Genomic DNA, 14,361 nt, shown 5'->3' with positions numbered 1-14,361 from the left:
AATCTGAACAAAGGATTTCAAACACAGAAGTGACAAAATAAGATATTTGAACTTAGTGATGAGGCAGCAGTGGATCAACAATACCTCTGTGCTGTGATGTTAAAATCACTGATTTTCTCTATGGGGTTTGGTGTGGGAGAGTGAGTGGTTTACAATCTTCAGTTTCCTGTTGGAAAAGTCTGTTTAACAGTGAGACAAGACATCGTAGACTTAAACTGACATAGAATTCATTAAGTGAGTCTTTTGTTAAGTGGCTAAAATCTTGTTTATCCTCGTATTTCGTGAACTATCTCTTTCTTTCTTTTATCACAGTTCCTTTACAGTTAAAAAAACTGGGATGTACCGTAATTAACTGACTGTAAAAAGAGTAACCTGAAGCACTGGTTGATCATTACCACCGAGAAGCTTTAATGTGACATATTTCCTCATACCAGGTCTGTTCCTGGTTTATTGTCCGATCTAATCTGGAATAACGCTTACTGAGTGATAAGTACACACACACACACGCACCCGCACACAGACGAGAGAGAGAGAGAGACAGAGAAGGAGAGACAACAGGTGTGTGTGTGATAGAGTGTAGAGAAAAGAATGAGTATGTTTCTTGTTCTGTTGCTACAGCTGTTCTTCAGCGTCAGCCAGGCGACTAATTTCTTAGGGACAGTGATGACCTACGACCCGGAGACCAACAGCGATGGAATATTCACAGTATGTACATCTTTTAATGCATTTAGCTCTTCAATATTTAGCTCTGACAGCACTTCTCTATCTCATAAGCAGCATATTCGATGACATGTTTACAGTTTTATTTATGCGTTTGCTTGCCAGTGGGGACAAAAAAAAGAAAAACACCCAGATTTTAGCCACTTAGCAAAAGCCTCAGCTTATCAAATCTATGATCAGTTTAAGTCTATGATATCTTTAGTATATGCTTGGCTGTTTGTTTTGCCATTAGACAGCATTTTGCAATTGGAAAATTACATTTATTAAGTGCTTATTCCCCCCACACCAAAGTCCATAGAGAAAATCAGCAATTTTAGCTACAGGGGAAAAAGGAGCTGCTGGTCTGCTGCTGCCTCGTGTGATCTCTTTGTGTCACTGATTTATATCTGAACTAAGGATTTTTAAAGCCGAATTTTACAAAATATTACATTTGAACTTAGTGATTGAGGCAGCAGTGGATCAACAACTCCTGTGTTCTGTGATGTTAAAATCAATGATTTTCTCTATGGGGTTTGGTGTGGGAGAATAAAAGCAGAAAAACTCTGTCTAATAGTGAGATAAAGTGTCAAAGATACTCATAACTCTGACCCTTTAAACTCAGGTTTATACTTGTTTTATTGCAGGTGGCTCTTCGCTTTAAGACAAACTTCCAGACGTGTAGTGCGTACATCCCCTGGGAATGCCGCACCGGTGATTGTACGACGGTGTTCTTGGCGTCTCATACGGTCTCTAACGAGAGCAGCGGAGAGTGGTGTCACAGAGAGGGACTCATGATTCTGCAGATTACCGGCAACGATCCCTTTCAGCTTTGGTGAGTTCAAACAGAGATGGTCTGGACCTCGTGTTGAGACTCATGCAGAGTGTTAAAAGATATCTGAGTGAAAAGACTGAGAATCAAGTGGAATAGTTGGTATTCTGTGTCAGCAGAAGTACAATGGGAATCCACAGAACTATTAAATCGTACAAGGACCGAGAGCGACGATTCGACAGACATTGGTGTTTTGATGTTGCCTAGCCGCGAGGCAGTAAATCCCTAACCCTTAGCCAACTGCTGTGAAAGACCAAGAACAATTGCAAGGCACCAACCACACGAGTATCTGTCTGAACTGAACTGAACCGAAACAATCGTTCACTGTATCAGAGCTGTTAAAAACAAACACCCACTGGGGTTTTGAGTGAATGTTAATTGTTTAATTTAGGGAGAGGCAACAGAGTTAGTTTCACTTTTAAAACACTCTTACTGGAAGTTACTTGCAAGAGTCCACATAGTTACACCCAACATTCCTAAAAGTCGTGCCAGAGGGTGCATTGAATGTAGTCATGCAGCTTAGTTCAGTACGTTAGCTAATGCCCAAATATGTGGCAACATGATCAGATCGTATTTCTTCCCCATAATACACCCCCGTGTTATTTTATTGCACTGTTGCGTCACGGCGAAGCAGGTTCTTCATACCTTGTTTCCAGGAACCTGAAGAACCCCCAAAAATAACTGGGGGATTTAAAGACCTACACGATTAACATTCATCTGTTTTTAGACTTGAATTAACCTGATCTTATATGACAAGCAGCAGGAGATTGTCTTATTCACACCAGCAGGAGAATTTCCAGAACATTCAGACACGGTGTGGCACCTGGGCGGAGCATGCAGGAGGCAAGACACTCGCGATAGTTGCGATATTCCCACTCTTATGGGCCTTTGATGAGGGAGCTGTAGGTTCTGGGAAATGACCTCGGTGAACCCAGCTGAATCCGCCAACAATTCTCAAATGAGATTGAGTCTGGCGTTAGCCAGGGTATAACATGAAAGTGCCTGATGTAGCAGAGTAATGACAAGATCTTCCGTGAACTCCCACCGCAGGTTGAACGGTAACGCCTGGAAAAGCAACATCAATGGCATTGTATCAGTGAGAGCTTTGACTCTGGTTGATCCGAGGACCCGGTCTGACACCGGCAAAGCCAACAGATCACCGCAGACCACCATGCTGCCAGTCCTGAGGTAAACCAACCATTTCCGTACTTGGGCAAGAATTAGTTTGGCTCACTTCCAAGAGCGATCATTCTTTTGCACGGTAGTCAAAACAAGATGGTGTTGTTTTGTTGTCTGTAGGCCTGGTTTGAATTATAATTTAGAGCTTCCCATGATTTACATTTAAGCCAAGTTTGAGATGAAACTGAAAGAGTTGGGATTATTTTGGTTCTCTCTCTCTTGCTTTCAGAGTTCCTTCAAACTGTCCGAGACAAATACGCCTGTTGGCGTTTGACCCAGATGGAGACAATGTGCAATGCAGATATGGAAACCAGTCCCAGTTTGAATGTAACCCCTGCACACCTCCGCCTGTTCTCACCCTCTCATCGGTGAGTAGCCAAATGTCACCCCAAACTAAATCTTTTGGAATGTGTCCATTCTCCATCCTTCTGAAATCCTTCTGGCACTTTTGTAGAAAATGATGTATTACTCAATGGGTTTTGTCAAATTCTACCGGATGTACCTGTGACATTTGGTAGCATTAAAGCTGACAATATAAAAAAAAAATCTTTTACACAAGTGGCCCAGGTCTTAATGTAAAGTACAAATGCGCCTCCTCTTTGTCCTTTTGCAGTCATGTGACCTGTCATTCAGTGCCACCAACAGCAGTGCCGAGGGACTTTACGCAGTCCAGCTGGTGATGGAGGACTCTCCTGGGCAACCTATCACCCTGGCCCGCGGCGGTGTGGTGACGCCGATAACTACCACCACCCCAATCAGTAAAATACCTGTCCAATTTGCTTTTAAAGGTAAAAACTCAAAGGTGTTTTGGCATTGACTGTGAATCTCCTCTGCTGTGTTTCCATTATGGTAAAGTTTAGGAAGTCCTGGGTCAGGCTTGCGTTTCGACTGAGAACAGTACCTTTGCTCAGTCGGCGGGGTGTGGGGCGTGACGTTGCACAGGTGCAACAACAACGAATGACGATCCGGCAGCTCTGGATGTTGGTCTAGCGCCACCCTGATTGTACCCTACCATTTTACTACACTATTTACTATGTACTATACCAAACCAAACCCTTCCGAGCACGGCTTTTGAGAAAGCAGGTTATCAGTATTGCAATAGTGCTAAATTCTCTGCCTTCTTGCACTCAGTTTGTTTTTGTTGCTCCAGTGGATCCTGCGGTGCCCTCCTGCACAGGCGGACTCTATTTGCCCGGGTTCCAGTCTCCAACCCCAGCCAACAGAGCTCAGCTGCAGGCTTCAGTCAACCAGGTCCTGCAAATCAGCATCAAAGCAGTGGCAGCTAACTCAGCGTGAGTAAAGAAGGAGATGAAATATTATCGCAGACGTACCACGGAACCTTCTGTGACTGATCCCCCCCCTCTTCAGAAACTCAGTTTTAAACTGTTCAGCAGAAGTATGTAGCAAGTCAGTTAGCTGGATGTGCTAGGTCTTGATTTTTTAAAATTTTGAATTTAACTTGGTAAATTTGACTTTCAGTGTCTTACCTGTGACACAAAATGTGGTGCGACTGAATGCAAATGTACTTTGAAAGAGTTCTAGGTTATGATTATTCCGAGTCTTGACTTTCTAACTGCTTCTGAACCCTGGCTTTAACTCCATGACCATGGTCTTCTGCTTGTGAAAGGATCTCCGAGCTGCTGTTCAGCGGACCACACAATATCAACCAGACCAGGTCAGGAGCAGGAGACTTTACCCTGAGCTGGACTCCATCAGTAAGCCAAAGTGGAGAGAACCATCCAATCTGCTTTGTTGTCCAAGCAGTTTCCGGGTCAGTATTTTTGTTCTCTGCACATCAAACATGGAAAGGGCCACAGAACAAGCTCTAAAGTACCAGAAGCAGAAGAGAATCAAGGAATGTAATTAAGTTCAACAATTTATTTGATTTTGTTCCTTCAGTTCTAACAGGTATCAGTCTGAGCTGCGATGTGTCATCGTAATTGTCGCAAACAGTGAGAGACGCTTGCCTCGAGCTGTGCCGGCATCCCGGAACATTACCAACGCTACAGCTATTGCCACTACTACTCCACCACTGACTTCTCCCACAACCGTGGCAGTAACTTCAGCAGTATCCCAACCCAGTACTATCACTACAACCACGCCCACAACTACTCCAGCACTGACTATACGCACAGCCGTGGCAGTAACTTCAGCAGTATCCCAACCCAGTACTATTGCTACAACCACGCCCACAACTACTCCAGCACTGACTCCACCCACAACCGTGCCGGTAACTTCAGCAGTATCACAACCCAGTACTATCACTACAACCACGCCCACAACTACTCCAGCACTGACTCCACGCACAACCGTGGCGGTAACTTCAGCAGTATCCCAACCCAGTACTTTTGCTACAACCACACCCACAACTACTCCACCAACTACCCCCATTAACACCACAACTACACCATCAACTATCCCCTTTACCACCACAACTACCCCCATTAACACCACAACTACACCACCAACTATCCCCTTTAACACCACAACTACACCACCAACTATCCCCTTTAACACCACAACTACACCATCAACTATCCCCTTTACCACCACAACTACACCACCAACTACCCCCATTAACACCACAACTACACCACCAACTATCCCCGTTAACGCCACAACTACACCACCAACTATCCCCTTTAACACCACAACTACACCATCAACTATCCCCTTTACCACCACAACTACACCACCAACTACCCCCATTAACACCACAACTACACCATCAACTACCCCCATTAACACCACAACTACACCACCAACTACCCCCATTAACACCACAACTACACCACCAACTATCCCCTTTACCACCACAACTACACCACCAACTACTACCTTTACCACCACAACTACACCAACAACTACCCCCTTTAACACCACAACTACAGCGGCAATTACCACTGCCAACACGGAGATAACTACAACGACAGCAGGACCCGTCCCTACAGCTGGACAAGGTAGCTACACTCACTATATCAATTTTTAAATGTATTTGAATTTTAGTTTCCTTTGTAACTTCAGAAGAATTCTGAGGTGCTTTCTCCCACGATTTATTGTCTTAAAATTACGTTAAATGTAATCAAAATTCTGCTAAATGCAGTTCGGTTTTGAACGTTCTATCTAAATCAGAACTCGGAAAGTCGGAAGTGGGAGGGACATTGTCTTTGCAGTGGGTGGGGCATGACATGAGTGGTAGGCGTGGCTTGAGTGCGAGTCATTTTAGGACGTAAAAACTTAAGACTTATTTTGTTTTTATCTATTTTTATCAGTGTCACCGCCTTCTTATTTGTTTGTCTGTTTTCAGTCGTCCTGCGGCTGAAGGCGAGGATCACGTCTGTGATCGAGTTAACAGAGGACGAGATCAGGAACATCGTCCTTCCACAGGTCAGTCGTCTTGTTGTGTCATAAAGTGGTCATTATGTTACACATGAAAACATGAAAACATGCCGTTCATGAATGAATAAATGAATGAACCATGTCCATGTTTTTTTTTTTTCTCTTCTTCAGTTTAAAAATCAACTGGTAACATTAGGAGTCCCGAACAGCGTCAATGTGACTCTAGTCTCTGTGCTCTAACTGGATATATGTAAAGAAAACAGCCACTGACGCCCCCTGCTGGTTCACAGTCACCACCACTGATCAGCTCCTGTGGAAAACATCATTTGTTGCAAGGACTTTAATGATAGTTAGATGTTATTTGGTCATTGTTTTTGTTATCAGAATGTAGATAAATGTCTTAAATCTTCATAATCGGACAAAGTTACAGCATAAATGTTTACTAACGACTATTTCCAGTGAAAACAATCTGTCAGAATGAAACTTCACCTCAGTCGACTTCAGCTTCCTCCCTGCATGTACTACTAATGCTAATGCTCAAGCTAATAATAAACAGATAGGTATAATAAACAGTTACAATTTGTGAGCTACATGTTTTAGTTTTGCTGTAAATAAAAGCATTTTTTTTGTACAGTCATTTTGCAGAGAATATGTCATCTCAACGACACAACACTGTTACTATGGAGACCGCAGTTGTCGCGTATCCGTTGCCACGGAAACCGTAGTTGTCAGAAGAACAAAAAAGTGTCAGTGACTGTAAACCTGTTCATCGTCATTTTAAAACTTTATTTACAGGACGGGCAAATAACGAGTTCAGCAAAACAAACAAACAAAAACAGTTTAAAAGGTGACAGTTTTTGTTCGGTCGCTAACTCCACCTCATCTGTGATCACACCACTGCAGCTGTTCCTGCAGTTCCTCATTTGTCCACAGAGGTCACTACATTTGTCCTGTTCCAGGTGTTCACTGCGCCACCTGGTGGCTGCCAGTTCATTTCATGCCCTTGTTGTTGTTGTTGTTGTTCTTTTGTACACACATTCCTTCTCGCTGTCATGTAAAAAAGAAGCCAATGAGGTGCGCTTGTTTTGATTCACTGAGTCTCCTCTAGGGCCCCATAAAGGCTTGGGCCGGCCCTGCATGAAACAGCGTTTATGGAATTAGATTTGTGTCGATAATATTATTATAAAACTACGCTATATTTGTTTGAAAATGCACGTTTTGTTTGCAATGATCAGAGTTTCGCTTGCTCCGCATCTCCCTGGTTTTTTGTTTGGGATTCTGGATGTGGGCGGGGCTTGCAGGAAGCCACCTGCTGATTGGCTATTGGCTAACGATTTTTAACGATTAAATTGATATTTTATATACAATTGGTCATTTTTTTGGGTTAATTGTTGTTTATCTCAATTCATAAAGTGACACAAATCTAATTCCATACAGTGGGCGGGGCCAGTTTTAACAAATGCACCTCAGTGATCGAGATAAAAAACCACCTAGACACAAACATGTTTGTTTTCCCACTTTTAAACGTCGCACTTTGACGCTACAGTAAGACAATGATCAGATTTTGATCCAAAAAAAACTGGATTCAAAGCAAATTGAAGACCTTTTTCTGTCTTACAAAACATAAACAAACAAACAAACAAACAAACAAAACAGAAAACGTGTGAGTTGATTGTTTTCCCTTCATGTAGAATTGCACATCATCGATATATAAGTGATTCAAACGTAAACACAGTGGAAATGAAGCTGCCTTTTTGTTTCTGAGCTGAGGAAAACAACTCCCCGTGACAGGACTGCCCCCTGGTGGCAGGTTTGAGCAAAACCACACGTCCAAATCAATGTCCTCTCTTCTTTTTAAGTTAGTTTTAAATCACGCAGACACAAAGTGAGAATTTTAAAAGCAACATGAGAGCTGAACCATTTTGAAAAAATATCCAATTGTGGTTATTCTGAAAGGAATTCACGAGATCAAGTCTTTTTTACGCCATTATTCTCATTTTCATTAAAAAAAACCCACATATTTTTCTTAGAATATTTGACCTAATCCTAACCCCAAATCACCCTTTTTTAAAAAAAAGATTTTTTAAGCATTAAGTGATGAAGATGAGATAATTAATACACACAAAAAAATACATGTTTTATTTTACTGCATGTAGAGGAACTGAAAAGGCTGTTTATAATACTTCCAGTGTAATATTTAATAATATTACATTAATAATATTTACCTCTAAATTAGTACAAAATTGAGAACACGTTCATTCTCAGTAAACGCAGTAAAACGTGAACTTTAAAAAAAAAGCAGCTTCATTTTTCACAATTAAATCAATCAAATAAATACACAGTAAACAGTTAGAAACAATAAATAAGTTAATAAACAGAACACTGAAATGTCAGTAACACAGTTAAGTTTGTTGGCGCGTCAAAAAAAACAAACTGCAATTCTTCGCTTTTTATGATAAAAAAAACTTAAAACAAAAAAATTTTCCTTAAAAATCCAACAACGTCAAAAAGAAAAAAATTAAATAAAGTCTCGATATTTCCTGATGTTTGTATGACGTCATTGTTTGGGTTGATTTAAGACAAAAACAACAAATAAATAAGCAGAATAACCAGTTTCACCAGCAGAAAGAAAAAAAAAGTCTTCTTTTGACCATAAACCTTCGCTTTTTATGATAAAAAAAACATAAAACCGTGTTTTATTTGCTTTGTTTGATGTCTGTGTTAACGTGAACAACAAACACCTGTTTTTGTTTCGTAAACAACAAGGTCTTTGTTTACCGCCGGACTGGGGCTTCAAACGTCGCCTACAGCCGATTTAAGCTAAGCTAAGCTAACTAGTTTTAGCTTCAGGGCAAAGTCAAACCGCAAATTTCCGATCAGTCGCGATCGGTCGAGTCGCTGCTTATTCAGTCGCTTGTAAAAGTCGGAGAATAAAAGTTTTCTGTGCTACAAAAGTCTCAAAAGTAAAAAAATACTGACGCACTTTGAACGCACCATTGTTTCAGAATAAAAGCACAGAGGTTTGACTGACGTGGACTCAAAAACAGAAATGATATGTTGTATGCTGCAGTATCTCACGTCACCACTAGGGGCTCATCGCAAGCAAAGAGTTAGCTTTTGACAAAGAATACAATGAATCATTTTCACCAGGAAAATATCGTACTGCGGATAACGTGATTGTGATTCAATTTGCAATAAAAATGAAAATAAGGTGCACATTACTTTCGCTTTAACGAATTTAAAACGCGATTTTTGCATAAACATGTAAACAAGGATGACAAACTTAAGAATCGTTTCTTCCTACTTTTATGTGTTGTGTTCGATAACAGTTACATCGCAATCTTTGAGATTTGAAAACAACATTGTTCTAATTTGTTTGTTCGCGCCAAATTATTTTTTAGAAATCTGAGAATGTGCAGAAATAATTTTGGGGAAGAAAATAGAATAGAATGGCCTAAAATCTGCAGATTTAACATAACAAATATCTACGCGACGTCCACGTGAAAATGTAACAATGTAAATAATAAATAAATGCTGGTATTTAAACGACAGGTCAGGACACAACGTCAGTGCTTTTCACGCGAGACACAGGAAAGTTTTTATGTTGTTTCACGTCCTCGGGAATGAAAACAAACATTCACTCACACTCTTCATCCGCCATCTTGTCTCTTCATCATTTCCACAGATAAGACGTCGTAGTGAGGCAGCAAATTCATACAAAACACACACACACACACACACACGCACAAAACCTTCCTCTTCCTCGTCCTCGTCCTCTCTCTGTCTCACAGGGCAAAGGTCAGACGTCGTAGTCGGGCAGGGCGGAGTAAGTGATGCCGCCGACGGACGGAGGGCTGGAGTGAAGAGGAAGCAGCCAGCAGAACACCGAACCTGAGGAGAGAAAACAATCAACACATAAACTAACGGCAAAATTCAAAAAGGCCAACTTCCTGTTAAGTTGTGGCCATGGTTACGGTCAACTTTTTTGTTTTTCCTGGTCTAAAATATCTTCCCACCAGGTTTCGAGAAATTCGGCGGAACTCAACGTACGGCGTAGTCATAGGGCACTTCCTGTTTCGTGGCGAATGGTCGAAATTCGCCAAAATGCAGATGGTTGCCGTGGCCACGGCGTTTTGAATCAACAAAACCTTTCAACAACTTTTCACCTTCAATGTGTCTAGTACAAATTGGCGTGTTTTTTTTATTAAATGTCTGCACAACAAATGTGCTCGGACGAGTTCGCTCATTTACGTAGCGTGCAAATTGCCAAAATGTACGCCAAAATCCAACTTCCTGTTGAGTTGAGGGCATGGTTATGGTCGACTTTTTTGTTCGTCTCGGTCTCTAACATCTTCCCACCAATTATCGGGAAATTTGGTGGAACTCAATTTTGTCTCCGTTTTCACCTTAGGGGGCGCTATAGAGCCCTAGCACAACGCACAGGTCCGGAAACTACGCCAATATCGCATTTTGGCCAGACCTGACCTCCACGCCAAGTTTCAAGGGTTTTTGTGCACGTTAACCGCCTCAAAAATGACCAAAATGACACGGATCGAATAAGACGTTTCAGGCTCAGACGCTAATAAATATAATAAATGAACAGCCAATCAGCTTCCTGCGTTTTATAGATACGTGCAAAAGAAAAACAAACCACACCTCTTCCAAAGACCTCCCGCAGCAGAGCGAGCTTGGGTTTGCGAGTGTGCGACGGTTGGTGAGGCAGCTGTGATGAAGAGGAGGAGGAAGAGGAGGAAGCTCCTCTGTCTTTGATCATCAGTCTGTTCTTCATCTGCTCGATGGGCGTCTCGTCTGTGATGATGGACACCAACTGTCACCGCGAGACACCGGGACAGAACGAGCGTCAGTGAACACAACGTGAAAAACTCGGTGTGTGTGTGTGTGCGTGTGTGCGTGCGTGTGTGTGTGCGTGTGTGTGTGTGTGTGTGTGTGTGTACCTGATCATAGAAAATAACCATAACAAAAACACCAAACAGCACCGACTCCACCAGCAGGATGATGTAATGAGCACTGAGGAGGAAAAAAAACAGACAGAATAATTACCATTTGTGTGCGCGCGTACACACACACGCACTCACGCACATACAGACACACACAGACACACACACACTCACACGATCAGGTGTTTACTCGGCGTCTCGTCTCCGTCTCTCTCTGCGTCGCCTTCTCTCTCGTTCCTGATCCTCCAAACCCACGCCGACACCACCAGCACCATCGAGTACAGACTGGCCATACCTGCACACACGGGGTCACAAGGTCACGGGGTCACGGGGTCACAAGGTCACGGCCAGGTTTAAAGGTGAATACACATTAATATATGACAACACTGTGAGTCCACTCACCCGTGTAAAAGAGAAACTGGATAAAATACTTCTGGTTTAACTCCCCGACACAGTTATTGATCCTAAAACAACAACAACAACAAAGACAAATTAAGATGAAACAATAACTGTGAATGCCGCAGAAAAGATGAAGAACATTGACGACGTTCCCTCACCACGGACAGTGATGGTCCATGCGGCGTATGCATCTCTGACAGACGCGACAGTGGTGCGCTCTGGGAGGTCTGTAGGTTTCACAGCGACTGCACACGGTCCAGCCCTCACAACCCTACACATAAACAACAACATGAGTATTATATTCACCTTTTAAAATGAGCTTCTTCCCTTTTCAGGCAGGAAACTGAAGTTTGTAAAACACTCACTCTCACACACCAAACACCACGGAGAAAACCAGTGATTTTAGCAGTGAGCAGTGGCCTACTGCTGCCTCGTGTGGTCACTTAAGGTAAATTTGATCAAAGGATTTTTGATGCCGAAGTGACAAAATAAGACATTTGAACTTAGTGATGAAGGCAGCAGTGGATCAACTACTCCTGTGTGCTGTGGTGTTAAAATCACTGGTTTTCTCTATGGGGTTTGGTGTGGGAGAGTGAGTGGCTTACATGCTAGACTTATGCTCCTCCTTAGGAGACTTTGACCAATCACAGAGCAGTTCAGAGAGAGTGTGGCATCCCATTGGTTATGTTCACGTCTTTATCTAAGTGTTAGACAGACTTTTCCAACAAGAAACTGAAGTTTGTAAACCACTCACTCTCCCACACCAAACCCCATAGAGAAAATCAGTGATTTTAACATCACAGCACACAGGAGTTGTTGATCCACTGCTGCCTCCATCACTAAGTTCAAATGTTTTATTTTGTAAAATTCGGCATTTGATATTCGTTGTTCAGATTTACCGCAGTGACACAAAGTGACCACACGAGGCAGCAGTAGACCAGCAGCTCCTGTGTCCCCGCGAGCTAAAATCACTGGTTTTCTCTATGGGGTTTGGTGTGGGAGAGTGAGTGTTTTACAAACTTCAGTTTCCAGTTGGAAAAGTCTGTCTCACAGTGAGATAAAGACGTTTTAAAAACGTTTTTTTAAAGCAGTGATGCGTTCACAGACTCTCCGAGCTTCCTGTACTCGGCACACACGTCTTTCCCGTCAGTGTGTCCGTCATAATAACAGACCGTGGAGCAGACGCACAGGTTCAGCTGTTAAACACAGGCTAAACACACATGTGTCAATAATACAAGTGAGAATTAAAGAGCAGCCACAGACTCACGCTCTGTTATTAGCTGCGTTAAAAAAAAAAAAAACACTCTTAAAAAACTTTTAAATCTCTGTTAAAACATTTTGAAATTAGACAAACAAAGTGAGAAGTGACTCACTCGCTCATTCATGCGAGACGACTGCGAGCGAAGGTCTGAGAAGTCTATCGCCGTGTCGGGAAGAGGCACCATACCTGCACGACAACACAGGGATTACAGACAGGGATTATTTAGCTACCTCTCCATTGTGTAAACAGCAAAGTAAATATATACATGAATGAATAAATAAATAAATGAATAAATAAATAAACAAACAAACAAACAAACATACAGACCAGGGTCTGAGAAGACAGCTTTGGAGTGACAGGCGAGCAGCAGCAGCAGAATCAGGTTAAAGGCTGATCCGTGAAGAGAACACCACACACTGTCACAAACAAACAAACAAACAACAACAACAAAACAGCAAGATTAGGACTTCTATAAATTAGTAGAGTCATTATTTCTTCTGTTGGGCGACATGTAAAAACTGTCACTCTTGTTTTTTTTTTGTTATAAAACGCTAGGAAAAGGTTCAAGAGTGACGTCTTCATATATCACACGTGTATATACGTGTGTGTACATATATATATATATACACACACACACACACACACGTATATAAACACACATATATATGACAGAAAACAGTCTCACAAACAGATCTATAGAAATGTGAAGCTACAAATAAGACCTATATTGTCAAGAATTTACAATATAGAAAAGTTCTCTGTGAAGCTTAAACCCACCCCCCATCATTATTTTAATTTTCATACAATCCTCAAAATTTACATTACAAAAATAAACAAAAGGAATACACACACACACACATACATACAGTATATATATATATATATATATATATATATATATATATATATATATATATATATTCAAACCCCCAACCCTCGCGAATGACTTCCCAAAAGGTTTCACTTTCGTATGAATTTCAGTTTGAGGTTGTTTTGTATGTATGCCGAATGAAAGAGCACGTCTATGTGTATCATATACTGTGGTGATGCAGGTTATTTACGACAGAATATTCGGTTGACGAGCGAAATAATAATAAACCAACAGAATTCTGGGCGAGGTTCAGTCCAAAAGACTCTCGACGCCGCGTCAGCTCGTAAATAAACCAAAAGCCACACGTTCGTGTGATGTCACGTCACTTCAAACACCCGTGTAAATAAATAAATAAAACAAACCCACGTCACAGTCACTAAAACACGGTTTGGTGTGGATTTCGCAGAGAAAATGAACATCGTGAGGAAGAGGAGGAGGAGGAGGAGGCTGCCGCTGTCAAATGAATGGACGGGAAGAGCGCGGACGCTAACAGGCGCCATGTCTTCGGCTTTTAAAGCTTTTAAACGACACAAACACACAAAGTACGCACCTGCCGGAGAACGTGGGGATGAGGACATACTGAATGACCACGTAATCTGCGTAAAACACGCTGAAATACGTTAAAATCAGACAGATTATGCCGCAGGGATCTCGCCGACAGCGTAGAGACGCCATCTTCTGCCGGGCTCCGCCCCCTGTCCGCCCACTTCCGTGTGACGTCAAATATAAACCTGACGGTGCGTTCAAGTACCACAGGAAAAGAACGGATTTGTTTCTGTCTGAAAGATCATCCGGGGTTTATTTATTTTTTTACAAAGTTATCTCT

At 42.0% G+C, this 14,361-nt stretch overlaps 2 protein-coding genes across 3 annotated transcripts; one reads left to right on the top strand and one right to left on the bottom strand.

The window, feature by feature from the left end:
• The first annotated feature begins 475 nt into the window (after positions 1-475).
• On the top strand, positions 476-6,677 carry LOC131457107 (mucin-2-like). The gene is made up of 10 exons (XM_058625921.1): positions 476-705; positions 1,344-1,531; positions 2,579-2,716; positions 2,937-3,075; positions 3,321-3,495; positions 3,858-3,999; positions 4,335-4,478; positions 4,607-5,667; positions 6,015-6,094; positions 6,218-6,677. Exons 1-10 carry the CDS (start codon positions 589-591, stop codon positions 6,284-6,286), a joined length of 2,253 nt encoding a protein of 750 aa, XP_058481904.1. The 5' UTR covers positions 476-588; the 3' UTR covers positions 6,287-6,677.
• A 1,443-nt stretch (positions 6,678-8,120) lies between these two features.
• On the bottom strand, positions 8,121-14,220 carry zgc:77880 (zf-DHHC domain-containing protein). Of its 2 annotated transcripts, none has more exons than XM_058625922.1 (9): positions 14,086-14,220; positions 12,992-13,080; positions 12,777-12,850; positions 11,562-11,674; positions 11,407-11,468; positions 11,179-11,299; positions 11,002-11,074; positions 10,703-10,874; positions 8,121-9,937 (listed from the first exon to the last, which is right to left on the bottom strand). In XM_058625922.1, the coding sequence occupies exons 1-9, from the start codon at positions 14,208-14,210 to the stop codon at positions 9,846-9,848; spliced, it is 921 nt and encodes a 306-aa protein (XP_058481905.1). In that variant the 5' UTR covers positions 14,211-14,220; the 3' UTR covers positions 8,121-9,845. The 2 variants fall into 2 exon arrangements, with proteins under 2 accessions (XP_058481905.1, XP_058481906.1); XM_058625923.1 differs by lacking the exon at positions 14,086-14,220 and adding an exon at positions 13,902-13,981.
• Positions 14,221-14,361: the final 141 nt, after the last annotated feature.

The sequence above is a fragment of the Solea solea genome, chromosome 3 (genome assembly GCF_958295425.1).
Source record: "Solea solea chromosome 3, fSolSol10.1, whole genome shotgun sequence".
NCBI lineage: Eukaryota > Metazoa > Chordata > Actinopteri > Pleuronectiformes > Soleidae > Solea > Solea solea.
This window is presented reverse-complemented; position numbering and strand designations above follow the sequence as displayed.